General features: G+C 43.4%; 2 protein-coding genes across 8 annotated transcripts in view; one reads left to right on the forward strand and one right to left on the reverse strand.

Moving 5' to 3' along the window:
* The first annotated feature begins 6021 nt into the window (after positions 1-6021).
* pebp1 (phosphatidylethanolamine binding protein 1) lies at positions 6022-8264 on the forward strand. Its single transcript, XM_076271149.1, has 4 exons — positions 6022-6374; positions 6965-7074; positions 7168-7268; positions 7736-8264. The coding sequence occupies exons 1-4, from the start codon at positions 6240-6242 to the stop codon at positions 7951-7953; spliced, it is 564 nt and encodes a 187-aa protein (XP_076127264.1). The 5' UTR covers positions 6022-6239; the 3' UTR covers positions 7954-8264.
* The window catches only part of taok3a (TAO kinase 3a), a 73987-nt gene continuing 54591 nt past the window's right edge, over positions 8252-27647 (reverse strand). For all 7 annotated transcript variants that reach the window (XM_076271145.1, XM_076271141.1, XM_076271147.1 and 4 more), the window contains 9 exons: positions 27176-27364; positions 23875-24009; positions 20411-20647; positions 17287-17415; positions 16040-16243; positions 12267-12506; positions 11468-11680; positions 10550-10732; positions 8252-9526 (listed from right to left, as the gene is read on the reverse strand). In XM_076271145.1, coding sequence (XP_076127260.1) covers positions 9365-9526; positions 10550-10732; positions 11468-11680; positions 12267-12506; positions 16040-16243; positions 17287-17415; positions 20411-20647; positions 23875-24009; positions 27176-27364 — 1692 coding nt within the window. In that variant the 3' untranslated portion in view covers positions 8252-9364. The remainder of the gene's footprint in view (positions 9527-10549; positions 10733-11467; positions 11681-12266; positions 12507-16039; positions 16244-17286; positions 17416-20410; positions 20648-23874; positions 24010-27175; positions 27365-27647) is intronic.

The raw sequence follows: 27647 nt of genomic DNA on the forward strand, positions 1-27647 counted from the left end.
GAAAAACCACCCTTGCAACTGTGGGCCGGCGGGCCGGCGGCCTCAGTGTCAGGAAGTATAATGTGTGACGAATTGCTTTACATTCAAATACACATACACGCCAGGCACCGGCTAGAAAAATGTAGCGATGGAGTTTCTCAGACATTCTTCATGACAGAGCCAGCGAAAAAAAAAGCAAAAACCGAGAAAACAGTAAGGAAATTGCCAATACTGCATAGTTTACCTTTAAAGGAACCGTATGTAAGAAATGCATTTCAATTCATCATAAAATGGCCCTGATATGTCAGTAGACATTAAGAAATAATGTTCATTTCAAATACTTATATCACTGACAACAGTCTGGCCAGGATATTGTCATTTAAAAAGTGAAGTTGCAGCCCCTCAACTGATGTTGATGTTTTGTTTTGGCCTGATGCGCCACCCTCCACCTATCTACTAATCACGAAGTCAGTAGTAGGCCTATTTCAGCATCCGGGTTGCCAGCTCTGCCAGTCAGGGGGGAGGGGGAGGGGATACACCGCTCTACAGTGATTTGAAAGTGATTGCAGTACCAGTTTTGGCCACAATCTTACATACGGTTCATTTAAAGGTGCAGTCAGCGATTGTGATGTTGCATTTGGGTCATTCCATGTCAGTTCAACCAGGGCCCACGCACTTAGGTCTCAAAAAATTCTGAAAAAATTACCAGGTGTACCTATGTTACCCAGGAGACACACTGTAAAATTACTCTTATGTAAGATCAATACTTTCCAAGATACAGCCAGTTTCACAGGGGGAGGGGGGTGTCGATTTTGTTCGGCCTCTTTTTTTTGTCAAAGTTCACAAGCCCACAGCGCAAGAACTAAACCATGTAGAAGGCTCAAATTTTGCATGCTGGTACATAAATAGGAATAGTATGTAACAAAATCAAAAATTTGGTCTGGATAATCCTGCATGGTCATAGCTGTCCCTCAAAGTTGATACAAATTTTATTAGAGTTTTTGGCTGGGCTCTGTTTAAGCCTTCAGAAGACATATATAGGCTTGTCTTTGCCTTGTAACTGGAGATTTAACGCATTGAGCTTTCCAAATATATCGCTAAGATAAGCCAGCTTCGTCAAGAAATGTTCATTAGTGAACGTGCTTGCAGATTCAAACATGCACTCTTCCTCCAAGGCGAGTGGGAGCTCAAACACGCGCGACAGCACTTTACCTTGGGAAAGCCACCTTGCCTCGCTGTGAAACAGTACAGCCTTTTGGTCAGCTCCCATCTCCTCACAAAGTGCGGAGAATAGACACGCTTTTAAGGGCCGGGTCTTGATGAAATTCACCACTCTCACAACCTCGTTCAAAATCTCATTCAGGTCGGGATTAACCAAGCTTCCTTGACACGAGCGCTTCCCTATGAATAACACTGTGCGTCCATTGCGCATCGGGTGCTACCTGGGGCTACAGATAAAAAATAAAAAATAAAAAAAAACTCCTGTTTTTCACGTCAGTTCGCGCCCCACCTGGCATGTCTCCCCACAGTTTGAGAAACGCTGCTTTAATGCAACAGCTCTGCCTCTGCTCCTCTGCATTTGGCCTAAATGTAGCACGTTGTTAAAACAGACAAAATTGTCCTATTGTCTAACAGGCCTAGGCCTAAAAGACAGAAAGCACACCAAAATCACAGCTTAAAAAGTATGATAGTAGATTGATACAACCACATTTTATGTGCTTTACACAGATCCCGTATTCTTGCAAAACTGAGCAATTCCACAATTAAGCATTACAGTTGAACTCGTCGGCCTGAACCATAGATATATAGGCTACACTAGATGTCGCCTTCTGCTTCCCAGCATGCGTCAACACCGCCGCCATCTTGGTACAGGGATCTGAAGCGCTAAACTAGTTCTCCTGTATTGTCAGCGTTACCTATTTAGCGACGTTTGGCCATCCCCAGCGATAGAAAACCTTTTTAGCGATTAGCGACAAATTTGGGAACTTCTCACAATGATGGCAGATCGGCTTCTTTGTTGTTGAAACGTAAGAAAACCACCTTTCTCATGGCTTTGTCATTTATGAATTCAGCTACATCTCGTTTGCCCATGGCACTGACCCATGATTATAAAAGTAACGACTGGCGTAGCCTATGTAGTAGCAGAGGTAAATGTTCTACAGATCTACAGCAACTTCTGGTGAGATTACAACTTATATGAGTAAACGAGACGAGGGGTATGTGGCCTCAACCAGACCCTGTCTACGAAGAGCCTGTTTACTTTCATTGTATCGAACCTGGTTGCAGTTTACTCATTGTTCCTATAGGGGCCGCCGCTAGCTAGTGCAGAATGAATGGGAGTCTATGGGGCTAGACGGGTAAAATGTATCTTTATTATCGTCTTAAGCTTAGTTTTCTCTAGACTCAACCATAAATACATGCCTGTCAGTTGGAACAACCCAAAAAACTAGATAATTGCTTGAGATTTTGACGATTTATGGTGATTTTATTTTCGCTAGATCTTTGCCCAGATTGACGCTAATGCATTATAGAGGAGTGGATCACTGAAGCAAGATGGCGTCTCGATTGATGCATTCGTTCCAACAGAGAATGTCTAATAAGGGGAGAACCTTCACTCTCGGAACGCTTCCGGTGTGGTACTGCATCTAGGGGCGCTCGCGGGCGAGTCCAGAATGAATGGAGGTCTATGGAGCTGTACCCCTCAAAATCCACTTTTCTCAGGATATAATTTGAATATTGTATTCGAAAGGGGAGGCAAAGACAATACACTTGGTTGAGTATTATATTTTTTCTTAATTGAAAAAGTCACTTAATTGTTTTAAAAAGCCTTTCAAACGTGTCAATGACGTCATTCATTAGCATGATCATAGCATAGCATAGCATCAATGCTAGCGTGTTATGGGCAACAACGACCCAACCTGTAAGAAAACGAAAGGACATGACTCCCAGATTATTTCACTTTTGATTGATAATCCATATCCATTTTGCAAAAAATAAAATAAAATCTGAGGGTTTCAGTTGTTAAATAGGTGAAAACAATAAATGTAGCCATGTAGCTCCATAGGACCCCATGTATTTTGGACTCGCCCGTGATCGCCATCTAGGTGAACTCTGGTGAACTGCAGCCAAATTCGGTTTGTATGGGATTAATAGAGAGTGGGGAGGCTCTCCATAGACGGGCTCTGGTTCCAATGAACAGCAGTAGTCAAGGCGACATCTAGTGCAGGGGTTCCCAAACTTTTCAACCCGCGACCCCCAAAATAACCGTGCCAGAGACTGGCGACCCCCACTATCCCTGGATGTGACTCAAAAAATAAAATAAAATGTGCGCACTGGCCGTACGCACTAGGCTTATCCAAACACGGGCTTAACGACAACACAAAAGAACAGAGCAGCCAGTTATGATTTTACATATAGAACTTTACTATATGATAAAAGCAGAATACATTAGTCAAAAAATAATATCCATGAGTGCACATTATTGCTGTCATGTGCAAACTTAACTTTGAAACATTACTTTAATTTCCATTTTAAAGCAACACCAAAGCAAGAGTACGTTGCATGATTTTATGAAAGTATAATGTATTGCGACATCAGAAGCAAGTCAAATTTGTAGTTTCTTATGTCTCATTCCATCGAACTACAGATCCGCTACCCGATCTGGCAAACTTGCATAGAGTGGTTATAGCCGATAGAGGGTCGCGAAGAGAATGCAGAAGTGCCGTTCACCCTGTTACGACTTGATGATTTTGGAAACAATATTTTAATGTACAAAAAATTATTTGGTGTTGCTTTAACAGAAGAATATCTCAGTCAGGGTAATATCCACAAACTGTTGTAAACATATACATTGTTGCTGCGCAAATTTACATTTTGTCAACTACGTTTCAGCGTTAATCTCATCTAATGAGATGGATGCGCGCTATGCGCGGAACACAGCAAGTCCATTCCTGGTTTAATTGTGGAGACGGCCACACGGAGATCATCCTCCACATTTAGACGTGATCTGTATTTGTTTTTAATATATGTCAGTGCAAAGAACGGCGTCAGTAGGGGAGACCGGGGCTGGTTGGAACAAGGGCAGGTTGAGACACTGTTAATATCCAGGCTACTAGAGGGAGCTGCAACAAAATTCCAACACTAAACTGACGGCCTTATTGAGTAGAGTAAACTCACGTATGTAACTGGTCTCCAGGTCATTAACCCTTTAGGTGAGAACAACTTTTTGATTTTGTAGTGTCAAAACTTAGAATATGCACCTCCCACTAAATACATCCTAGAAGGGTAATAGTTAGGGATATATAAAAAATATTCATTATAATTGATTGCTAGGGGACTCATCTATAATTTAAAATGAAGTTTAAAAACCAGAGGTGACCGATATTAGCAGGCTAACAGCATTGGTGCAAAAAAGTTTGACCTAATGTGGGCGGGGCAGGTTGGCACACTGATTTTGGGGTTGGTTGGCACATACATTCTCTATGGCTATTTTGTGACAAATCTATAAACTTTGTATTTTACACATAAAAACATCATCAATCTTTATTTTAACATTGTTATTGTAATTACTGAACATAGTTTTACATTTGGAAGCATTTCAGACATTTCTAAACATTTGAAGTAAAAAAAAATTCGGTAGGGACCAAATTAGTCTTGACGGTGGGCCCTACTGAAGAAAAACACACAGAAAAGAAATCAGCAAAGCCCTACAGGTAGTGATATAGATGAGCACTTCAAACAAAAGCAAAAGGAGTACTGCAAAGGACTATAACATAGGTGTTCCAACCAACCCCGACTACATGTGCCAACCAACCCCGTGCATGGGGCAGGTTGGAACACGTGCACAACACCACTTTAATCATATATAACTCAAAACAAGGGATCATTTGTTGACATTGAATGTATACATTTTGTAACTGAGATCCCAAGCTTTCAGTTAATAACAATTTGACCATTTCAACGCATTGTAAGACGGAGAAATATAACCGAGAGTGAAAAGTGTTCCAACCAGCCCCGGTCTCCCCTACGTCCATCGCGGCCTTGGATAGCTGTGGATATTCCCTCTCGACTGAAATCCAGAACTCAGCAAGCGTCTTATTAAAATCTGTCTTTAAAGCGCGGTCACATGACAGCTCAACCAGTGCGTCCTCCATGCCGGCTGACAGTTGACTTGCGGTGGTTACAGTGAATGGTGATCTTATCCAGTCATAATTTTTCCCCCACTTTGGGAACCCCTGATCTAGTGTATATAGGGAGGGAAAGTAATCTCATCGCCATCTAGTGGTTGCGTTCCTAGAGTTTAGCGGAGGGGATGGGATTTTTTTTTTGAAAAGATATATCTCGGTGCACATTGGGATCTTGATTTAATGCCTTCCATATGTTAGGCACTGGGGTCACCTCTATTGCTTCAAGTGGTCATACCTTATTTTTAGGATCAGTTGAATTGTTTTGAGTTTTTGTCGTAACATGGTGATAACAAACTACAGTTGCATGTGACATCACAGGTTTGGGCGCTTAATCTCTAACTGATCAATACGGCAATTTGCTTAACTGGCTTACATATTTTTGTAATAACAGAAGGTGATGTAAACCGCGTGGTGATAACCTTTATGTCTTGATAACTGGTGTTGTGCTTCTTCTCACATGAAGAGCTGGCAGTAAGTGTTAAGTGGCAATGCTAACCAGGCTAATAAACAAACCATGCTACCTTGAGTAACGTCGAAGGGTAAAGTCACGTGGCTTTTTTGTAGTTCGTTTATGAAACAAAAGGAGCAATTTCGATTTTTTTTAAATAAGGCAAAATAGGGTCTGACATTTTCACAGTTAGAAGATTATTACTGTATAGACACTGAAAAATATTTTTGGTGGATAAAATCGCTGATTTGGCTTCACAGTATTTTTTAAAAAATAGGTCTATGGGACTTAACATTGGAGCTGCTCTTCGATAGGAACGCAACCACTTGGGGCGCTGGTTTTCACTTTCCCTCCCTATATCTATGGGCCTGAACAAAATTAACTGAACTGTCTGGCAGACAGTTTGACAGCTGCTCCATTAGGGGAAGACAGGCATCTGAGCATCTTATTTGCTGATGTTCTGATTGATATAGAGTCTGGCCAATCAAAAAGGTCTAAAACAGAGCGACCAACTGAACCCGAAAACAGTGGTTGGTTCATCTGACGGTCATTATTTTGTGCTTTCCTGAGCTCCGTAGATTTAAGAGCAGACTTGTGTTATTTACCGGAGACAACGAACTGTTAAAATGCCGGTGGACTTAAGTCAGTGGACCGGAGATCTTGCTCTGACTGAAGTCGAAGAGAAACCAGCAGAAGTTCTCGTCGTGAAGTATGGGTCTCTCGAACTAGATGAACTGGGAAAAGTCCTCACGCCTACTCAGGTTGTAGCTAATGCTAACTTGGAACATTTAACATAAACTGCATTGGCATGCAAAAGAACTGCGTGAATATTAGCTAGAATATCAATACTCAGGATTAACTTAATTGCCCGATTTGTTAGCATTTTAATCATACACTGTTTCAATGTTAACTGTCACGTTAGTTTTGAAGCTAGCATAGCTATCCAGCTCATTCACAACACATCACATGGTTGCAGTACAGCGTGCAACTTACCACTACAATAAGTGTCTGACTATGAGTTAGCAAATATGGGTGCATGTGGAAAATGTAGCCTACATGCATTGAGCTCGTTTACACGTAAAGTGGAGAAACGAGAGGCCTGGTGCAGATTGTATTGTTTAACTTTTTAACAGATTAACTTCAGTTAGCTGGAATTTTCTCGATGCCTGCTGTAACCTAATTAAAGCACGGCATACCCATATAGTGTCAAGAGTACAACGATTACACTAATACAAATCACTCTGTACAGTAGGTAGGTAGCCTTTGCCGTTTTGTCCATCATTCAATGCTTACAACGGGTGTCCATTCAGCAGACCGGGTCAGGCTAACGTAATGTAATTTTACCTTCTAGGTCCAAAATCGACCCACATCAATTGAATGGAATGGCTGCGATCCTGGTAAACTATACACGTTGGCCATGACCGACCCAGATGCCCCAAGCAGAAAAGACCCCAAGTTCAGGTATGTCTAATGCTACACCTAAATGTAATGTTGAGAGGGCGTTTGTGTAATGGTGTTCTATTCAATATAATGTATATTCTCTTTAAATTATAGGGAGTGGCATCATTTTCTTGTGGTCAACATGAAAGGAAATGATATTGGAAGTGGGTGTGTTATGTCTGACTATGTTGGATCTGGTCCCCCAAAAGGAACTGGTAAGTGAAACTCACATAGCAGTGTCCTATCCTATGTTTTCTGCATATATTCCCCATGGATATTGTAGATGTATGAAGCATCAGGTAGTCATAAATGAAATGGCAGCCAATTGCATGACTGTGCACCACAACGTTCCAAAATAGAGCAGGAACGCTCCTAAAGCTCTTCAGTACCGGACCTGACCACTAGAGTGTACCAGAGTAGACAATGCTTTCATGGCGATGCTTGTACCAGAGTACAAGGCCAGTGTTTGGGTGGAAAACAAATGGCAGGCCACCACAAATGGCTCTTACAGTAGGCATATTTCTGAGTTTGTTCCAATGGTAATATGGATATAAACTAAGGCCCTTGTCAATCAGTGGTTTCTAGACTAGACATAAAATTGAGATGACAAGATGCAAGTTGGTAGCCTGTAAATATGCATTGTGTAGTTGTGTCTGAGTCATCAGATGGTCTTGTTCTACAGGTCTCCATCGCTATGTGTGGCTGGTTTACGAGCAGTCGGGTGAACTCAGCTGCTCTGAGGCTGTGCTGACCAACCGCTGCGGCGATAACCGCGGCAAATTCAAGCTCCAGGCCTTCCGCAAGAAGTACGGCCTGGGAGACCCTGTCGCCGGCTCCTGCTACCAGGCTGAATGGGATGACTATGTTCCAAAACTGTATGAGCAGCTGGCTGGAAAGTAAACACAAGAAAGAGCCCCTCCAACAAAGAGCACTTCCAACAGACCGCTTAGACATGTGTATCCCATGACCTAAAATATTCTGCCTTTCTCTTCTGGGCGTGCCATTCTTCCATTACTGTCAAGCATCAGATTCATTCAGTTAGCTAATTTCATTGCATCATGGAAAAAAGCTTTTGTTTATTGACATTTTGTGTACTCCAGTAGTTTGTAACTGTTCTGAAAGAACAATTGAGAACTTCCTTTGGCAATTGAATTGCTGGTACTATAAAGGAATGTATTAAAAGAACACCAATACAATCAAGCTTTGAAACACTTTCTGTGGGTGAGCACTTTATTTACAAATATAATTAAAAGCTCTGACAGATTCATGCTTCTCTTAACCTGAAAACAAATTTAAAGTGCATGCAATAAAAGCATTTTTTTTTTTACCGATCAGATTTTAATCGTAAGAAAATACACAGCTTGAGAATGAGGTTAAAGCAAAGAAGAAGAAAAAACAACTGATTCCGATGGAATTTCAAGTGAAGATTCCATTGATGATTCAACTTCAAATACTGAATGCAGATGTGGAGGGGTAGGGGAGGGAGGAAGAAGAGAATCATCAGTCCTTTTAAAAAAATCGATTTCAACACCAGATAAAATACAATAGGAAAATAAGTCAAAGCTCTCCATAAATCCATCTATACACAAAATACACTGTCCCTCACCTCAGCCCTTTGTGCTACTCGGGAGTGGGGATTCACATATGGTTTGTTTCACATTTTAACTGCAAACGCAGAAAAATTATGTCGTACAGCGGAGATGCAACAAATCCCACCCCTTCGCCCCGGAAGTCATAGATGCATCTATCAATATGTACACTTTATATTCAAACCTATCAAATTGCCCAACCCCTTGTAAAAATGTTTGTTTGTTTGTTTATCCAGGTGAATAAATAGCAAATACAGATTTGAGTGGTGTGAGGATAAGGCTGCATTGCAGGAGTCTTGATGCTCTGCTTTGCTTAGCACAGACTGACAGAAAGTAGAAAGTGTGATTTCTTTTTTTTTGTTGTAACACCAAATTACTCTGTATTGCTTGATCTCTCATTTTCTTTGTTTTGCACTAAATGTGATATCATTGCACGAGAAACACTGAACACTGACATTCTTTTTTTCTTTCAAATTTTTTAAAACTTTTTTTCTTTTTTCTTCTGTTTTTCGTAAGAAACAACAACTATGGGAGTCATCCAGCATTTATCTTGTGGCATGACAAGGAGGGCCCTGATGGTGTGGTGCAGGACAGTACAGGCACTCGTCCGAAAGTGATGTCAGTAGCAAAAACAACAACCACCAAAAAAAAAGTACGTTGTTAACATTAACCAACCAGTCATCCTACTGGAAAAGAGGAGGGGATTGTGGCAGAGTCTGGTCTCATCTGTAATCGTCCTTGGGATAGTCTAAAGCACCAAGGTTTCCAACGCCGAGACGGACGCTCTCCATATCAAATGTGTCAATCTCTCTCTCCTGCCTCTCCAGCAGGTGCTTGATGCGATCAGTTCTCTCCTTTTGAAGGGAGGCCAGCTCCTCTTCAATCTGAAACAATGCATCCAGAGATTAAGTCATGCCAAACATGTTACACCATTTATTTGTTTATTTAAAGGCACACTATGCAAGATTTTCACCTTTACCAATTTGATGGTAAACGAACTTGTAATGGGCGAATCATTCACCTTGCAAAGCTATATAGCATAGACGTAGCGAGAAAACCAGCCATGCAACTTCCAAGAGCGGTGCCCCGCCAAATCTCGTGAGAATCGTGAAACATTACCTTGTCAGTAGATATTGCTCTTTGGAGATCTTTTGTCTGTTGTTAATCCTTCACCTCCACAACAAAAGCATTTGCATTGTGTACAAGGGGGCTAAGTTGCGAGAAGTTTGCTATTTACAATAGCAGAGTTACATACTGTATAAATACATTGCAACTCTAGAGGGAGCTCTACACTCACCAAAAATACCTAAACCTGCATAGTATACCTTTAAGGGACATTATTATCCAGAGTAACTTGCAAGATATTACCTTCACCCCTCAGTATGGTATTAAGAAAACTTTCAAAATAGAGGGGCACCCCTGCCTGACACCTAGCTGGCTTGTAAACTTCAACTCTGTGTGTGCAAACTGAAAGGATAAGACTAGCAAAATAAGCAGAAATAGTAAATTACTTGTACATCAGAATTTGTTCAGTTATTAGCCAAGGAATATTACGTGTGCTTTTGCATGTTCTGGGCTTAGACACGTAAATGGACAATGACCAGAGAAAATGACTAAATCAGGTACGTGCAAGTCCACACAATGACTCCACACATGAATTGCATGACCATAAAAAGGGATTGTCATGCAGAAAAGAGGATTTCACATCAGCCTTACAGCGAAAGTGTGTGAATGTGAATGCTTGTTTGTCTTAAGTATGTATATTGAGGAAGTGTGTGTGTGTCTTTGTTGAGGGTGTGTGCTGTATGTGTGTGTCGGGAGCAGTGTGTGTGCTTGCGGAGTGTGTGATGGGAGTAGTGTGTGTATCAAGGAAGTGTTTTTGCTCTGTGTGTGTATGTGTGTCATACCTTCTGCTCCAGATGGGCTCTGCGCAGTGACACCTTCTGCTCTAATTTCTGCTGCTCGCGTTCGTGCTGGGCCTCGGTCTGCATCTTGATCTTGCTCTGGTAGGCGTTGAGCAACTCCATCTCCTGCTGGAGCTGGTGCCTCAGAGCCTGGCACTCTGCCTCCTGAGCCTCGTCCAGACGCAGCTGCAACACACACACACACACACATTAGAATCAGTCATCAAAAACACATACTCTCCAGGAGATGACTGATTTGTTTTGAAAGGAGGCCATATCCTCTTCATACAGTCACCACAGATATAAATATAGACATCAAACATCCACACACACGGTCATGGATGTCAAATATACAAACAAACACACACCTACACACCCCACAGAGTCATCATAGCAGTCTCATGAACTGACAATGACACTCCAGAGACTGAAATGTACACGTTAATTATTAAGGTCATTACCCTTTGGCCACGAGCACCTCTGCTGTGTCACTCATTGTTGTACAGATATAAAGCACTGGTTTAATTATTAAAGTTGCTTCAATACTTCATTACGAGTTCCAGTAGAGTACTTTATTAGCTAATTAGTCCTGAAGCAAATAAATGTCAGGTTAACTGAGATATAAGCTAAATTTAATTTATAATGTGTCTCCATTAGTTTGAAAGAACAGCTGAACTATGAAGAAAATAACTTATTAATAGGCTCTTTCCCTCTCTTTCTAAATCTGGACTCTTCACTTGGCAGTTAGTGATGAACTGTTGAACTGAACTGACCGCTGTAGACACACTGGTATAAGTGTCTTTTCCAAGATGTGGCAGGGCTTTCTTTTTTTAATGCATGCTTAGTGTCTGTGTTGTATGCTGGGTCTGAATGGACTCAGGGTCTGGCGATAAAGGACTGAAAAGTGAACTGTTTCCTTACCGCTTGCGACGCCATCATTTCGTTGATGCTCTGCTCATACTGCTCGGCCAGGATGGCCAGTTTGCGCGTCTGCTCGTCCTTGAGCGCCTTGAGCACTGCTTTGTGCTCGCTCTTGGGGGTCACCTCCAGCTGGTGGTGCCGAAGGGCCTTGTACTGCTTAGTCTGGACTTTGCACGTGTCCTGGAACTGTTTCTTAATCTGCATCTCCAACACCTGGAGAAGTGTTCAAACAAAGTGTAACAATTTTAAAGGTTGAATTAGAACACTCTGAACAAGAACAAGGACTTGAAAGTATCTACCTAAGAAATGAGACTACACAAGAATGTATACATATGTAAGTGTGTGTGTTTGTGTGTGGGGAGGGGGGGGGGGGTTCTATGGAATGTTTACTTTATAATTCATAACTGCAATCTTAATGCATATGTCCTTTAATATTTATCAAAAACTTCTAGCTATCGTTTACTGTACACTAATAGATAGTCTGATATATATATATATATATATATATATGTGTCCATCCTAGGCTCTGTAATTGGAAATTCCATATCTGTCTCCCTGATAAATTATTTCAAAGGATATAGGTAGATAACCTGCGCAATAAGTGATTATTGAGTGGTTTGAGAAGGAGGAGGAGGACAAGTCTTGGGCTTTAGCTTCTACTGTGCTGACTGACAGTACAATATACCTGCACAACACATGACCCTGAAATCTAAGCTAGAGGGGTCAAGTTTCTTTCCCTCATCACTTCCACGACAGTACTGAATTAACCAACCGTAACACGTTCGCCGTTGAGACTCACCTTGAGGTTCTTGGGCTGCTGCCGGAGCTCGAGAACATGCTTGCGGTGAAGCTCACGTTCGCGGCGGTTGTTGTACTCGATCTGGTTCTCGAGTTCTCGCTGGTGCTGCTGGCGGATCAGATCCATGCGCAGCTTCTGCAGGGCCTTGAGCTGCCGGTGCTCTAGTTCCTGTGTGGACTCATCGTGACGGATCAACATGGCGTGCTCCATCTCCTTCTGAGTCTTCTTCTTGTTTAGCTCCTGTGGCGCGCGCACACACACAGGTCAAAAAGTGGTTAATAAGGGAAATGTACTTGTAGGTGTAGTCCTCCAATATAATCCAGTACACTAACTATAGTTACCCATCCTATGTGTGTGGAATAATTATGGATTGGACTGAGCTGTATACTGTTCTAGTCAATTAACATATCAGTAGTATAGAACAGGGGTCCCCAACCTTTTATGTACCATGGACCGGTTTGATTCCTATTTTTTTTTCACGGACCGGTGGGGTGGGGGGGGGGGGGGGTGGGGGTAGTGGGTGTGGGGAGGGGACCCTCATTGGTTTGCCGTGGATCTTTGGAGGATGGGAAGTAACGCTCAAACTCATTTGAAAGTGCAACAAGGTGATCGAGCACCAGCTGCGAGAGAAAGGGCCCTGCCTTAGTCTCTCCCAAAACCCCCACTACTGTTTGGAACATATCAAATACACCCCGGTCCACTCGTCGTCCCCACAAATCAAGCTTGGCTTTAAATGCAGCGACTTTATCTGCCAGTTTAAAGACAGTCGTCATTCTCCCCTGGAGTGACAGGTTGAGGTCATTAAGCAACCCAAATATGTCACACAGGTAAGCAAGTTTTGACACCCAGTCCTCATCACTAAAATGTGCAGCTAACGGTGACTTTTTTTCTGTAAGAAATCTCTGCAGCGGCTCTCTCAACTCAAACACTCTGGCCAGTGACCTGCTAAAGATGCTTGTTTTTTGTTGCTCATTCTAGCAGTTTAGCTAACTTCGTGTGACACTACCGTTCGCCAAGAACTGATCAAGTGAAGTGAGCTGACCTGAGGCTGCGCATCGCTGAAGGCAATATGTAAAAGTGTTGAAGGCAGGACAGACAGACGTAAGAAAATAGACCTTGCAAAATGCAAACATGCGTGCAATCAAACAACTGCATATAGGCCTATGCCATGTAAAAACGTGACATTATTGGGAATTAAATTAAATTTAGTTTAGTTTGCATGCATTTTTAAACTCATGTCGTAGGCTACGGCCCGGTTAGGAATGTCCCGCGGCCCGGTGGTTGGGGACCGCTGGTATAGAAGACTGGATTTGACTGGCTGTTCAGCTTAAATATCAACAATGGTCCACCAGGTTCAAGGACTGTAAATTTAATTTTATGGAAACATGAGTTGAGCTCTGATTTGGCTATGCTCCTGTGAAACATGCATACAGTGGATTTCTTTTTTACATCAGAAAATATTCAACGAATAATTTTCAGCTGTACAGCTGATGAGTGGTAGATGAAATAGAGCTGCACAGTCCCGCCCACAGCCGATGCCGGATGTAAAAATTCAATGCAATTTCTCCATTGACAATTGCGGTATAAGCCATAAAAACTTACTGCATGTGGTAGACTTAAAACCAGCTACAGCTGTACTAAGCGATTGTATATGCTCCTATAGACACCAAGAGTTCATGGGGCACTAACCTTGTTTTGAGATAAATGCTTTTTATTCGCGATCTCTTGGATAAGTACTTCATTACCCACAATCCTGAACAATCCCACAGTGATGCCTCTGATTGGTGGAAAGGCCGTTATGGTCATAGTTTGAAACTTTCTTAGCGAAAAATATTGACAAAGATGGCGGAGTCTTTTACTGCCTATGGCGAAAATCTTAATGTGATTAAAAACTTTCTTGACGAATATTGGTACTTGTTTCAACAAGGATTGGGGTTTATACATCACACGTGATGGCAAATGACACAACTGCCATTTTGAAGCCATGATACATACGAGGTCATCACTGTGTCTGGAATGTTCATAAATTCAGTTATAACTGTAAATATTGTTCTATTGTATTTAAGGTTGATTTATCAAGAAAAATCACTACTCACTACTATCTTGCTTCATGTCCCTTCATTTGTCAAAAATGTTTTTTAACCTGACATACGCACTTTAACCGCTTTCACACACACACACAATATAAAATACACAATGATAAATATAAAATTCAATATCAAAACACTATTATTTACACGATTACTCCTGAAATAACTGCTTTAACTGCACATTCACTATATAAAAATCACTGTTTGGAGGAAAGGGTTCGCGTGCTGTCGCCGGTTGGAAATGGCAAAATAAATCGCACCGATTTTGCCTATATTATTCAGTGAGGCGCGGTGGTTTATGGAATGAGTAGTTCCTTCGCTCGGAAATGAAAATATGTATTGTACTTTTTTTGGATTTCTCTTCTTTTTTTTACTCGAAATGATATGTTGTAAGCTTATGAGTTATGCCGTAGCTGGTTAGCCTAAGACATGCTGTAAAACTCTTTAGATATGGATTTTTCCAAACGTCAATGGGACAAATGAATGGGAATCTTACATCCGGCACCTAACCGCATTTTGGCTGTGGGCGGGACTGTGCAGCTCTATAGAAATATGTCTATCAGACAGAGTTGAAAAATAAAGTCGTCTTTCAATAATAATCCTGTCGTACAAAGATACTGGTTGTGTGTCAAAGTCACGGGTCTCCCTCAGACCTGATGTCATGCATGCCTTCACTGTGCTGTGAACAACTAACTTAGCCATCTTGTGTTCACCACTGATGTAATGCTAATAGCAGAACATAGAACAACCTCTTCAAATGAAGCATAGCACTTTTAAAGCAACAAAGGACTAGAACGCATCTACTGAGGTGTGTTTGTTTGTGTGTGGGCTATATATACACACATCAATCAGTGGGCTATATATACACATCAATCAATCAATCAATCAATCAATCAATCTATCTATCTATCTATACACACGCACACACGTGTACACTTTTTTACAGTAAAGTAATTGTAAAGGGAAGACAAAGCTTGTGTGGCTACTGACGTAGGTGTGCGGATAGGTTTTGGTCAGATGCCCGTGAGAGGCATCAGACCTATTAAGACTTCCCGAGTTCTGCTGTAGATTAACGGCACAGACCTGGGGCTTAGCGCATTGTTGCATTACTTACTCTTTAAGCAGCTTATCTGAAACGGGCAAACCTGAGAAAGTGCAGCTCCCCTTCACTTGAGCCGCACTGATTACAATAACCAATTACTTTCTTATACATTGTTAGTTTGCACATTACCTGCCCGGTTTCCCCCGTTTGTTTCTCTTTGCACATTTAAAAACAACATGTTTGTATGGTTGTGGTGCACAATCATACTGCACTGTATGAGGGCAATCAAGATCCTAGAGGCTTGTCACCACAGAATTAGAACGAGGGATGGAAGTGTCAATTAGGTACATCTCCATATTAGTGCTCCATATTAGTATTTTTTTTCTGTCTGATTTCATCCAAAACAACACGTCAGACACTTAAAAAAAACAAGCCCTATAAAAAAGAGGCCTTCTCCTCTTTCTGCTCATCCTCATCCTCTCCTACACTCTCAATTCAATTAAGTTTGATTTATATGATGCCTGCCACAACACAACAATAGGTCTTTGGGTGTTTGAACATGTACAGGTGCCCAAGTTGAACCTGAACCTTGATCCCCTCATATAAAGCAGAGGCGTCCTCCATCTCTCCTCCTGCCTCACCTCTCTTATCTGCTCCTGCTCCATCTCGTGCCTCTTGGTCATGATCTTGCGCTTGAAGGCGCGGCAGTTCCTGTCGTAGTAGACCCTCTGCTGGTTGAGCAGGTGTGCCTCCTCTTCGGCCTGGGAGTGTTGGATGTTCTCCTTGTGTTTGGACAGACGCTCCTGCTTCTCCTTCTTGGGAGTGCTGTGGTCCTCATTCATCTCCTGCAAAACATTTACATTAATTCATTTGATGGTTTTATCCAAAGCAACTTACAGCAATACAGCTAATACATTACTACTGCATCTGTCAATGGAAGAGGAGGTGGTGGGTACAGACAAAGCAACACAGTCACCACAGGGACATAAATTCAATGAAATTCAATTATATTTCTGTAATGCTATAACATAAGAATATGTTTCAAAGTGCTTTACAGACAGCCGAGCTTGTACTTGAACCTTAACATAATCACAAAGAAATGTAATGACTTCATGGGTGTAAAAAATAAATGCAAACGGCATATTTCTTTGCTTAAAAAGTGTATTGTGCATTTTAAGGGTGACTGGGACTAGCTTGAGCTTGGGGCAAGGAACAAAAGGACTTTCAGCCAGGACAGAAATGCACATTTTCTGTTTAAGACGTGGGCAGTTAGGGTGTGTCGGAGCTGTAACTGACAGGATTCCATAAGCAAAACAACCACAGAGGACAGGAAGTCAAACTGGTTTGGCTGGCCCATAAATGTACGTTTCCCCCATTAAAAGCATGTCAGTTAGGGCATCAGCCACCCACGGAATAGGCCCTTTCTGTATGTAATAGGCCCTTTCTGTATGTAATTTCTACACATAAAAAGACTGCAGCAAGTTTGTGAGAGGCCACTGATCGGTGAACTTCTGTAGGGCTGCAGTGATAGAAGTGTAAATCATTCTCCAGAATCACCAGCTGATGATACTGTGTGCTAAGCTGCTAATGCTAAGCTGGTATAATGGAGATCAGACTGAATGCTACGAGCGGAGTTCAAAACTGCATTCCCACATTAAACATAATACAGCACATTCAACAAAGTCAGCTTTAGGAAACTTTAGGTGAGAAATCTCAGCTCCCCTGAACTAAGGGACACAGTGGCTTGGTTGAGGTCTGGGACAGGCTGGTGTGTGACTGTGTGTGTAGGCTAATGTCTGTGTGTGTGTGTGTGTGTGTGTGTGTGTGTGTGTGTGTGTGTGTGTGTGTGTGTGTGTGTGTGTGTGTGTGTCTGTGTGTGTTGGCAGACCTCTTTAATCTTCTCCTTGCAGAGTTTGTACTGCTTTTTCTGGTTATCTAAGAAGGTGGTCAGCTCCTTCTTCTGCTGGGCCACAATCTGCTGCTGGAACTTCTTCTCGTCAGCGGCAGCCGTTTTCATCTGCAAATAGGTCACACACGGACACACACAGACACACACAAACACAGTCAGACAAGGGTATTATTGAATGCTGTATATAGGATAAACTTAACATAAAAAAAAAATATATATATTTTATGACTAATTCATATACTATCATTGTAAACTGTGTAAAGGATCTGACATTTTGTTTATTTGCACAGGACTGTCAGTATATGTCTATTGTTCAAAATGATGTCAAATCATTAGACATTACAGGGCAAAGTCTGTGAATGAGTTGGCAGACTGGGCAAAGCTTTAACATGATTAACTTTAAATCCAATGTCTGAGGGTTTTAAACAGTGGCTAGGACTTGGGTAAATCCATTAGCGATGACTTGTTAGTGAAAGCAAGCTGCCCCCAATGTGCGCCCGCCTGTCCGCTCGCTCACTCGCTCCCCTTACCCTCAGTGGTAAACAACGATACCTCAATCACTTTTGCCTCACTGCCTGCCCCACTTTTGCAAGCTGCCATCTACTGATAGGTGATGCCCGCACTCACGAAAGCAAGACCCCCTCTGAACCTCATCATCTGATCCACAACCAAACAACATGTGCATCCATTGATTTGACTCCTCCTTCAGGAAAACACTTTTTGAACATATACACATCCAGTCCAGTGATCCACCACTAAAAACCATGTACTACATCCATTGTCTTGTCAAGGAAAACCCCATCTGAACATAAACACATCCTAGCAACTGGTTAAGAATACATCAGTTAGCCAGCAATAAACTTGAACTGTAGGGTACTGAACATCAGTGGAAGCCTAACTTATCTGTGTCTTCCCTGGGGATTTGCAGAGCAAAATGAGCGTAACAAAATAAGCATGATTTTGAACTCCTGGTGACCCCGGCTGCTCTGCCTTGAATCCAAAAGTTCCTGAATTAAAAATGGAAAATACATGCAGTGTATTCACAGGAAGCCCTGTGGAAAGGTTTAATCTACCACCACCATCTCTCTGTATTGCTATGCAGGAGTGCAATGCAATACTAACTAGCTTAAATGAACCTGGGGATATTAACACGGTTGACACAGAGAGGAAAGAGAGAAACTTTTTTTCCTTCCACAGATCAACAGTCAGCAAATTAAGCGTCGTTGTGACCTAATGGGATCTTTTTTCTCATCTGCATATTATTAGAAAGCGTGGGACATCCAAACCTACCTACCACAATTATAGATCTACACCATTAGACTACGAGGACACAACTGTGAATACACTCAATAAGAACATCTAGGCCTACATATTAGACAGTGTGACATAGCCATACCCAGAGCCTTATAGATAGATTATCTGTCTCTAGGGCTCTGGCCAAACCTAAGAACCTAACCTAAACTGAGCTGCCAACTCTATGCCAGCTTGTGGCCTGACCCTTTCAGGTGACTGGACGGCATGCCATGCTGCCGCGACACCTCTTCACCTTTTATTCAGTGTGGGTGGCGTGCTTGTTGACCGGCTTCTCCAGCTACCCCACCCCACCAAAGTCAGGATCTAATCACTGATAAGAGCATCATTAGACAGCACGGCATAGCTTATCTGATCTAACACAACACAACACAACACAACTCAGGATCTGAAGACTGTCAGCTTGTAGTCTGAAACATCCAGGCTATGTGCCACCCCTATCCTCATTTGTGGTCAGGATGATGTGCTTCTTGGCAACCTAACCCCTACCCAACACCCAACTAAGGCACACCTACATACAGTATCACTGGACAATATGGCATAACCTAACATAACTTAATCTAAGACAACTCAGGATTGAGTGAGATCAAGACTGAGCCGGTTTCCGGTCCCTAACAACCGTAGTCAAGAACGAACTCGGAGGACAAGCACTAGTTTGTTTACACTGACAGCGCATAGAAAGCAAGCTGGCTGAACTTGATAAGATGAAGAATAAAAACAAATTGCCAAAATATTTCGGTGTAGCCGAGTCTGGATTGTTTTCATCTAGAGGTGTAGCGGATTTACCTATGAAAAAGCAACGGATTTTACGGAAGGTAGGCTAAACATATAGGTTAGGCTTAGGCTAAACAGTTAGGTTAGGCTTAGGCTAATGTTAACGTTAAGTTAGGGCTTCGACTGCACAAACAATTCGTTTATATTAAGATTAAAGTGATAACATTACCTACTCAAAGGCTACATAATGACAGGGGTGGACAATCATTTCCCCCTGAGGTCAGAGGATAAACTTTGATAAAGTAGGCTATGCTGCTGGCCACACATTGAACGATTGGCTGAAATACAATGCACAAAATGCATTGTGCTGGATGTTAATTGACAGGAAAGTAGCCTGACGGATTAGCTAAACTAGGCTACCTTATAGTAGGCCTATGCAATAACGTTACTTGCAAGCCCATGTCTTCTTTCTTAAAACAAACAACTCAAATGGAGTGTCAACTTTAACTTTAGGCTAACCTGCATCTTGTCATTTGCGTGAAACGTAGGCTAACTCTGACGTATGGATCATAAGTCTCTTATTAAAATGATATGCTGAGGAATATGATAAAACACTTAACGTCACTAACGTTACCTTATGTTATTTAGCCTACATGATTTCAGTTTTTCCTCTTGAGCATGGAGATAACATTTGTGGCATAACTTTGTAGCTTCATAATGCATGCTTCGTATCCAAATGTCTAGTTCTAGCACCTAGGTCTGCCTACTTTATTGCCGTTTTAAACATTTTTAGCTTTGAACGGACACATCACAAAAAAATTAGATGTCTCCTGTACCACACAGGGGAAATTCAGTCTGCTTTTCTCTGCCAAAAGTTAAAGATTTTCAAGCATCTTGCGTCTTTCTTTCAATGTATTGCTATACGGCTCTGGGTTTGCTTGTCCTCTGAGTTCGTCCTTAACGGCGGTTGTTAGGGACCTGAAACCGGTCTATACACTTCAGTAGTAGTAGCCATGGGCCACCAGTAGGGTTCACTGCTCTGCCCCAAACCACAGCCCCCCACTCCCCACATGCTCACCTCCTTCTCCGTGTGGATGACATGCTTCTTGGCCAGCTTCTCCAGCTCAATGAAGGCGTTGTTGGCCTGCGTCTCCACCTCCTTCTGCAGCTTGAGCCGGTGCTCGTCCATCTCGGTCTTGAGTTTGTTCTCCTGGGCAATGAGCTGCTTCTGGTGCTGCCGTCGCATGCGCTTGTACCCTGACATCTGCTCCCGCAGCTCATTCTCCTGCTCATGCTCGTGGATCTGACGGGTGACCTGCCACACACCGCCGGAGGGAGAGAGAGAGAGACAGGTGAGATGGGAGAGACAGGTGAGATGGGAGAGACAGGTGAGATGGGAGAGACAGGTGAGATGGGTGAGACCAGTGAGATGGGTGAGACAGGTGAGACCAGTGAGATGGGTGAGACAGGTGAGATGGGTGAGACAGGTGAGATGGGTGAGACCAGTGAGATGGGTGAGACAGGTGAGGAGGAGCAAAGCGAGTAAAGAGGAGCGAGACCATTGGGAGACAATTTGGAGGAGTGAGAGGGGTATGAAATTAGAATCAGAGTTAAGAGTATAGAGGTGTGAGGCAGGGCAAGAGGGTAGACAGGTCAGCAGAGATTCTTTGTTCCTCTGAATCAGAGTTAAAGAGCATAGAGAAGTGAGACAGGGCAGGAGGGTAGACAGGTCAGCAGAGATTCTCTGCTCCTCAGAAACAAAGTTAAAGAGCATAGAGAAGTGAGACAGGATGAGAGAAGGGAGGCAGGTCAGTAGAACGTAGCAGGATGGTCTAAGGAGTGAGAGTAAGGCCTGCTTGACATTGCCTACCTCGTGGTTTGGTTACTGAACTGCTGCAGCTCGGTTGGAAGTGTGTATTCCACTCTGGTGCACCTACTGCCTACAGGTACTTCCTACATTGATTTTGAACTGCTGAACCGTTTACCTCACATGCAGCTTGAGCTGCACCTAACACGCTTGTGGCATGGCAGGCAATATAGGTGAATGCTATAATCTGTTAACATGGGCACTGAAATTAAAATCAACAGGTACCACAGCAGTAACACAACACAGAGGTAGGCAATGTGAAACAGGCCTCCAGAGTAGAGAGACAACTGAAACAGGTAGTCTTAAGTGTAGTATGCTGGTTTGGGATGATTGAGATGAATAGCACAGATGTCTGAGATTGAGAAAGATAAATTGGGTGTTTGCCTCATCACCCCCGGGCGCTGAAGAACAACAAAAGTCAATTCATAGCACAGTGGCAAAACAAACGCAGGCAGCACGGTACAGTTCAATATCCCTCTCCTCTGCAACGCAGCAATATGACACAAAAGTAGCGTAGACCGCTGGAATTAAACAACTGATAAAACAAACAAGACAAACAAACAAACACACAAGCATGATAAACAAACGTCACCTCTGTACTCCAGCACTACCCACAGCCCCCTTTACACACCCACCCACCCACCTGAGGAAGGGGATTCTCGGGGTCGGGGCAGTCGCCGAGCTTCTTGTAGGCGCCTGCCGAGCCACGCAAGGCAAGCATGGTGCCGAGGTGCGAGAGGCGCGCCAACATTGGGGCCGCCCGAGCCAGGGAGCGAGCCAGAGCCACTCTACGTCCTGCCCTGTCCGATGCCAGAGCCAGCGGAGCCGTGCGCACAGTCACAGCTCCTCAGCAGCAGCAGCAGCAGCAGCAGCCCACAGGCCGACTGACCGAGACTCCCAGGCCATACCCACTCCAGTGCTCCCTCTCCCTTTTTCCTCTGTCTGTCCGTTTCCCACCCTCTCTCTTTCACGTCTCTCCCTCCCTCTCTCTCACACTCTTTTCTCTCCCTCTATCTCTCTCTCTCACACCCTCATCATCTCTCGTTCTCTCCTTTCCTCTCTCACTGCCTGTTAAGTAGCATTCGGCGTAAAGGGGGTCACATGAGTCTCTCAGGAACAGGAGGACAGAAAAGAGAGAGAGGAAAGGAAGGATAAAGAGAAAGAAAGAAAGAAAGAAAGAAAGAAAGAGAGAGGGAGAGAGAGAGAGAGAAGGAGATTTCCTAATCGCTTTTGAATCAGTAACCCCCTTCTGTAATGGTACCAATCCGACGAGCTCTGTGAACCGAGAGTCACAACGAGCCGAGTCATGCCATGTGATTTCCTCTCCACACGCAGGCAAGGGAAGGGAAGGGAGGGAAAAAAACTCCAGCGAGAATAAAAGGGACAGACAAATACTTCCAGGTTGGAGGTTATTCTACAGGATATTAGCCATCAAAAACACCAAAATAAACATCTGTCAGATTCATAGTTTGCCAGTGTATGTCTGCATGTTGTTCTTCGAATAAACATGAGCTGTGGAAATTAAAACTGTAAGCCTGCCACCATAATCAGCTCTAGGTGCACAGAGCGAGATGAAAGGGAAATAAGCTGTGTTATCACCGAGGGAAGGTAACACTGCTGAGATTACCCCCACTGTAATAAGCAGAAATCTGTTAGCATGCAAGCTAATGTTTTAAGCATGAGTACTGCTGCATTTTCTTCCCAGTTTGTCCTCTTGCCCTGAGGCATTCATAATGCATTCTCAGCTCTCAACTCCTGACTGCAGTGGTTTTAACCTCATACACATACAGCTGGGACTGACTGATAGCTCACAAGAAAAAAGAGAAAAAGATGCTACAGTGGCATCATCACTGCGGGCAGACTTCCACTATGATGACCTTTTGCAAGTGTCAAACTCGACGGGAACGCGAGGATTAAAAAAATCTTTCCTCAACGGATTGTCTGGTCTGCCAGCCACAACCCGCTGGTCATCTATAAAGACCCTTTACGTGCGCTATTAAACCATAAGACCCTGGTTTTTCAGACACACTGCACCACCTCTGTCTCCCCACAGAGGGTGCTCACACACCAACAAAAAATTAGCCATCCTCTTATAAAGATGATGTCACCTCCTCAGGCATAAGCACACACATACAGACCACAATACTGACCGCCTAACCGTGTGACTTCATAACATTGTGGGCAAAACCTAATCTATGCCCCTGCAGATTCCGTTCATTAAACACGGAAAAGCGTGTCGGCCGTTTATTACCACCCACAACGAGCATGTCCACCGATTAGGGCTTGGAGAGTGCCACTGATGGAAGACTCCATTGAGCCTGGGAAAGGATTTTTGCCACTACAATCAAAATGGTTCCATCAGAGCCGGTAGGAGGAGTTAGAAGCAGAAAACAGCTTGTTAACTAGAGCGAGTTGCCTTGACAACAGACAGAATAGGAGTGGTGGTGGTTGTGATGGTGGTGGTGGTGATGGTGGTGGTGGGGAAACCTTTTTTTCCCCTCCAAAAGAAAAAAAAAGTAACAGAGAAAGGGGCTTGGAGGAAAGAAAGAAAAGAGGAAAAGAGAAGTAAGGATGAATGGATGAAGAGATAGGGTCGGAGAAAGAAAGGCACCAGTGTGAGACTGGTGATGGAAGAGGATGAGAGGATGCAGGTGGCAACCTGCGGTCGGGCTCACCAGCGAGGCAGACTTGATGGTGGCGAAACGCTCGCGGTTCTTATAGTTGTGGGCCTGGCTCTTGTCGGAGGAAGATGGACGGCCCTCGGCCCGCGCCTCGCGATGTGTGACGTCATCCCGGATGAACTGATGATCCTGATAAAGCAGGTGAAAGGAAACAAAAAAGAAAAGAAGAAAAATCACTCACTGCTTTCTGTTCTGCACTCCTGTTATCAAGTCATTGTTATAAATCAATCAATGTTATCACCCCATGCTATCAATCATTTGCGAATAGCATCCCTATAACAAAACTCGTCATTACCGATGCCTCGGATAATGGTGGCACATGTGTGTGCTTGTCTAGCAAAGAGAAGGAGCACAAGAAGACAGAGACTGTACAAGAGGGCAGATGGAAAGTTAAGGGGAAGAGTGTGTCAAAAAATGTCTCATTCGCTTATACTCAAACACACACACACAAACACACACACTCAAGAGTAAAACCAGGCAGGCCGCGGGGAGCTATTTATACACAACAGCAAAGAGCAGTTATGCACACACACACAGACACACTCACAGACACACACACCCAGACACAATAAAAGCAGATAGGCATAAGGGAGTGATGTATACACAAAAGCAAAGTGGTCTCTCTCGCGCTCTCTTTCTCTCTCGCTCACACACACACGCACACACTCTCTTTCTCTCTCGCTCACACACACACTCTCTTTCTCTCTCGCTCACACACTCACTCTCTTTCTCTCTCGCTCTCTCTCCCTATTCTGTGAGTCTCAGCACAGCGTGGCTGCGATCGCCCTTTTAAGTCTGGCTAATAATTTATCCGTTGGACCCAAGCTGCGACCAGATGAGGCAGCTCTTCCTCTAGTTTGCGCTCCAGTCTCCTGCAGTGCCCTTTCTATGACCACTCCCCCACCCCTTTTCTAAAGCAGCCAACGAAAGATTATGCAAACATCAGTTCCTCTCCCTCTCTCCGGAATACAGACTCCGTGGACACTCGTAGCCACCTTCATAATTAGCTACCTTCATAAAGTAGCAGTGCGGTCACTCAAGACTAAGCAGCATAACATGGGCCACATGATTAGGCTATCTGCACTGAACTTACTATCAACACTTCAGGGGCACAATGGTAGTTAGCTCTTACACTACAAAAACTGCTTTTCTAATAAAATCTAACCAAGTGTTATTAATCTTATATCTAGATCAAAAAATCTAGTTGGTATTGTTTTCAGTATAAAGAGACTTACCTAGCGCTTTCGCGTAAAATCATTTCACTTAATTTAAGAATAGTTTGATCTATTTTAAGACGTCTCACCCTGAAAACAAGCCAATTTGTATGCCAGTGCATTAAGCAAATTTGTCCTAAAAACAAGCAAATTTGTCTGCCAATGCGTTAAGTAAATTTGTCTTGATAAGGCTCCTTAAAATAAATCAGTCTTCTTAATTAAGTCAAAATGATCTTATGAGAGAGGGCTAGGTAAGTCTCTTCATACTAAAAACAATCCCAAATAGATGTTTTGATCTTTAATATAAGATTAATAACACTTGATTAGATTTTAGTTTTTGCAGTGTAGGATCAAACTCAGTCACAATATTCTACTGTTTCGTTTTGGAACCACACGTGATTCAAAGGATGTTACACTGCAATCTTAGAGAGGCCCTCTGAACACAGGTGTGGTTAAAAGGAGCACATCCACTAATCCAGATCACAGAGTTTAACCGAGACGGTTAACAACCAACTAGTATCCAAGTAGTAACCCTTGAATACCCTTGAACCCTTGCATTTTTCAATATGGGCTCTGGTTTTAGATTTGTATCTTGTATTTTGTAGGGACAAAAAAATATTTAAAGTGGTCCAGTATTTGGATTAGAGAACTGAACAGTAAGCAACCACAAAATGGTTATACTGTGTAAGCCAATGGGGGAAGTCTCTGACAACATGGAAAGGATTCCCATAGAGACATACACCTGGGTCTGTTTACGTCAATACTTATGGAGTAACTATAGAAAATGTCAGGGTTCCAGCCTGCCTTGGGAACCCTCTGAGGAATGAGGAGATATACCCAATATGTACTTAACTTAGAACATACACAGTACCAGTAGTCATTATGTTCCATTTAATTATTAAAAAGGCCTTCATCTTTTCCACTAATCACTCCTGCGAGTCTGATGATTCTGCACCTACATTTCCTGTGTGAGCTTGGAAATGGTTAAATGCAATTTATGTACTTCTACTTGTGCTTATGGAACTCTTTTCTCTATTAACCTCTCTTCTCTTTTCCCATCATTCTTGTGTCGTTCAGTAGAGAGGCGTGTGGTGTAGCCCCAGTGACCACTCAGAGTCATGGCATGGTGGCAAGCTGGACAGGGCACCAGGGGAAAGGGATCTTATCTGCGTGGCACTGGAGCAACAACATGTCACTTCTCGTTTGCCCTGCTGGCACACGTGCACACGCACGCCTGCCTGTCCGTCCGTCTGTCCACTTGCCTACATGGTGCGCATCGCACACAGGGGGCTGCAGTCAGCTGGCATTAGCACCAGCTTACCCAACCCTTCCCCTGACAGCAGCACAAACAGCTATGTTTATACCTCGCTGTTGTGTTCGCACCAGGCAGACCCCGCTATCCCAAGCAACTTACAAAGTTGGTATGGCAGAGTTGGTATGGCAAAGGCAGTATGCAACCCAAAGCAACAGGAAGGGAAGAGGAAACTGTTGAGATTAAGTGAACTGAGGAATGATGAGCGTCCACAACAGACATTTGAAAGAAATAACAAAAAAAGGTGTATAATTTAGGAAAGAAACAACAGAGCTGTGGTTATGAAGGAGCCCTTATTGTCCACAGAGGTGAACTGAAGGTGAGGAGGCGCTAGTCAAGTCAGACAGGGAACAGACTGTTCCGTCTGGAAAGATCAGATGCCAAATGCTTTTCAGTTTGAGCTGAGATGCATGACTGGGTGCTTCTTAAGCACCACACTGGCGACTGCGACACAAAACAACATATGTCTGTGTGGAGCTATTATTTAAACACTGGAATGTGTGTCGGTGTGTGTTTATACCCTGGAATGTCCATGCATGCTGGTATGTATGTGTGTGTGTGTGTGTGTGTGTGTACATGAACGCGTTTGTGCTAATAACAAGTTATGGGGAAGCTGTTCTCTATCATCATTGTGACACGGAACAATGGAACACACGGGGCTTGACTGCATATTGACCCCTGAGGGGGTCAAACGTGTCACCTCGAGATGTGGGGGTTGGATGGAGTGTGTGTGTGTGTGTGTGTCAGGGTGACTCTGGGAGGAACAGACCTTTTTGGGGTGTTGGGAAGGCTCCAGTGTGCTGTCATAGGGGTGCATCATGGGCAGGTCGGCGCTCTCGTCCAGGACCTCCTGGATGCTGTTGACGCTGCTGCTCTGGCTGCCTGTGCTGACCGAGGTGCTGGGGATGGAGTGGTTGCTGCCGAGGCTGTTCACCTTACAGCTGGCCTGCTCGCCATCCTGGACACCACCAGAGAGAGAGAGAGGGGGGGGGGGGGGGCAGTTAGAGAGGGGTTAACAGGCTTTGGGTGAGGCGTTCACAACATTCTCTCACCCACCCAAACATGTCTATGCAGATCCACACATATTTACTCTCTCCCTCGTGCTTACATGCACACACACACACCCTCTCTCTTGCACACACTCAGTCTCTCTCGCGCACGTGAATACACTTTCCCTCTCTCACACACACACACACACACACACTTTCCTGGACTACAATATGCACACACAAAACTCAAAC

This window comes from Alosa pseudoharengus, unplaced genomic scaffold (genome assembly GCF_046254945.1).
Source record: "Alosa pseudoharengus isolate Yale_2024_CS ecotype anadromous, Long Island Sound unplaced genomic scaffold, YU_APseudo_1.1 YU_APseudo_1.1_scf_6, whole genome shotgun sequence".
Lineage (NCBI taxonomy): Eukaryota > Metazoa > Chordata > Actinopteri > Clupeiformes > Clupeidae > Alosa > Alosa pseudoharengus.

What these genes read in the sequence shown, in the direction of transcription:
- pebp1 (XM_076271149.1), top strand. Translation starts at nt 6,240, where the DNA reads ATGCCGGTGGACTTAAGTCAGTGGACCGGAGATCTTGCTCTGACTGAA. An exon ending in AAGTCCTCACGCCTACTCAG is followed by an intron (nt 6,375 to 6,964) that starts GTTGTAGCTAAT and finishes TTTACCTTCTAG; the next exon opens with GTCCAAAATCGACCCACATC. An exon ending in AGAAAAGACCCCAAGTTCAG is followed by an intron (nt 7,075 to 7,167) that starts GTATGTCTAATG and finishes TTTAAATTATAG; the next exon opens with GGAGTGGCATCATTTTCTTG.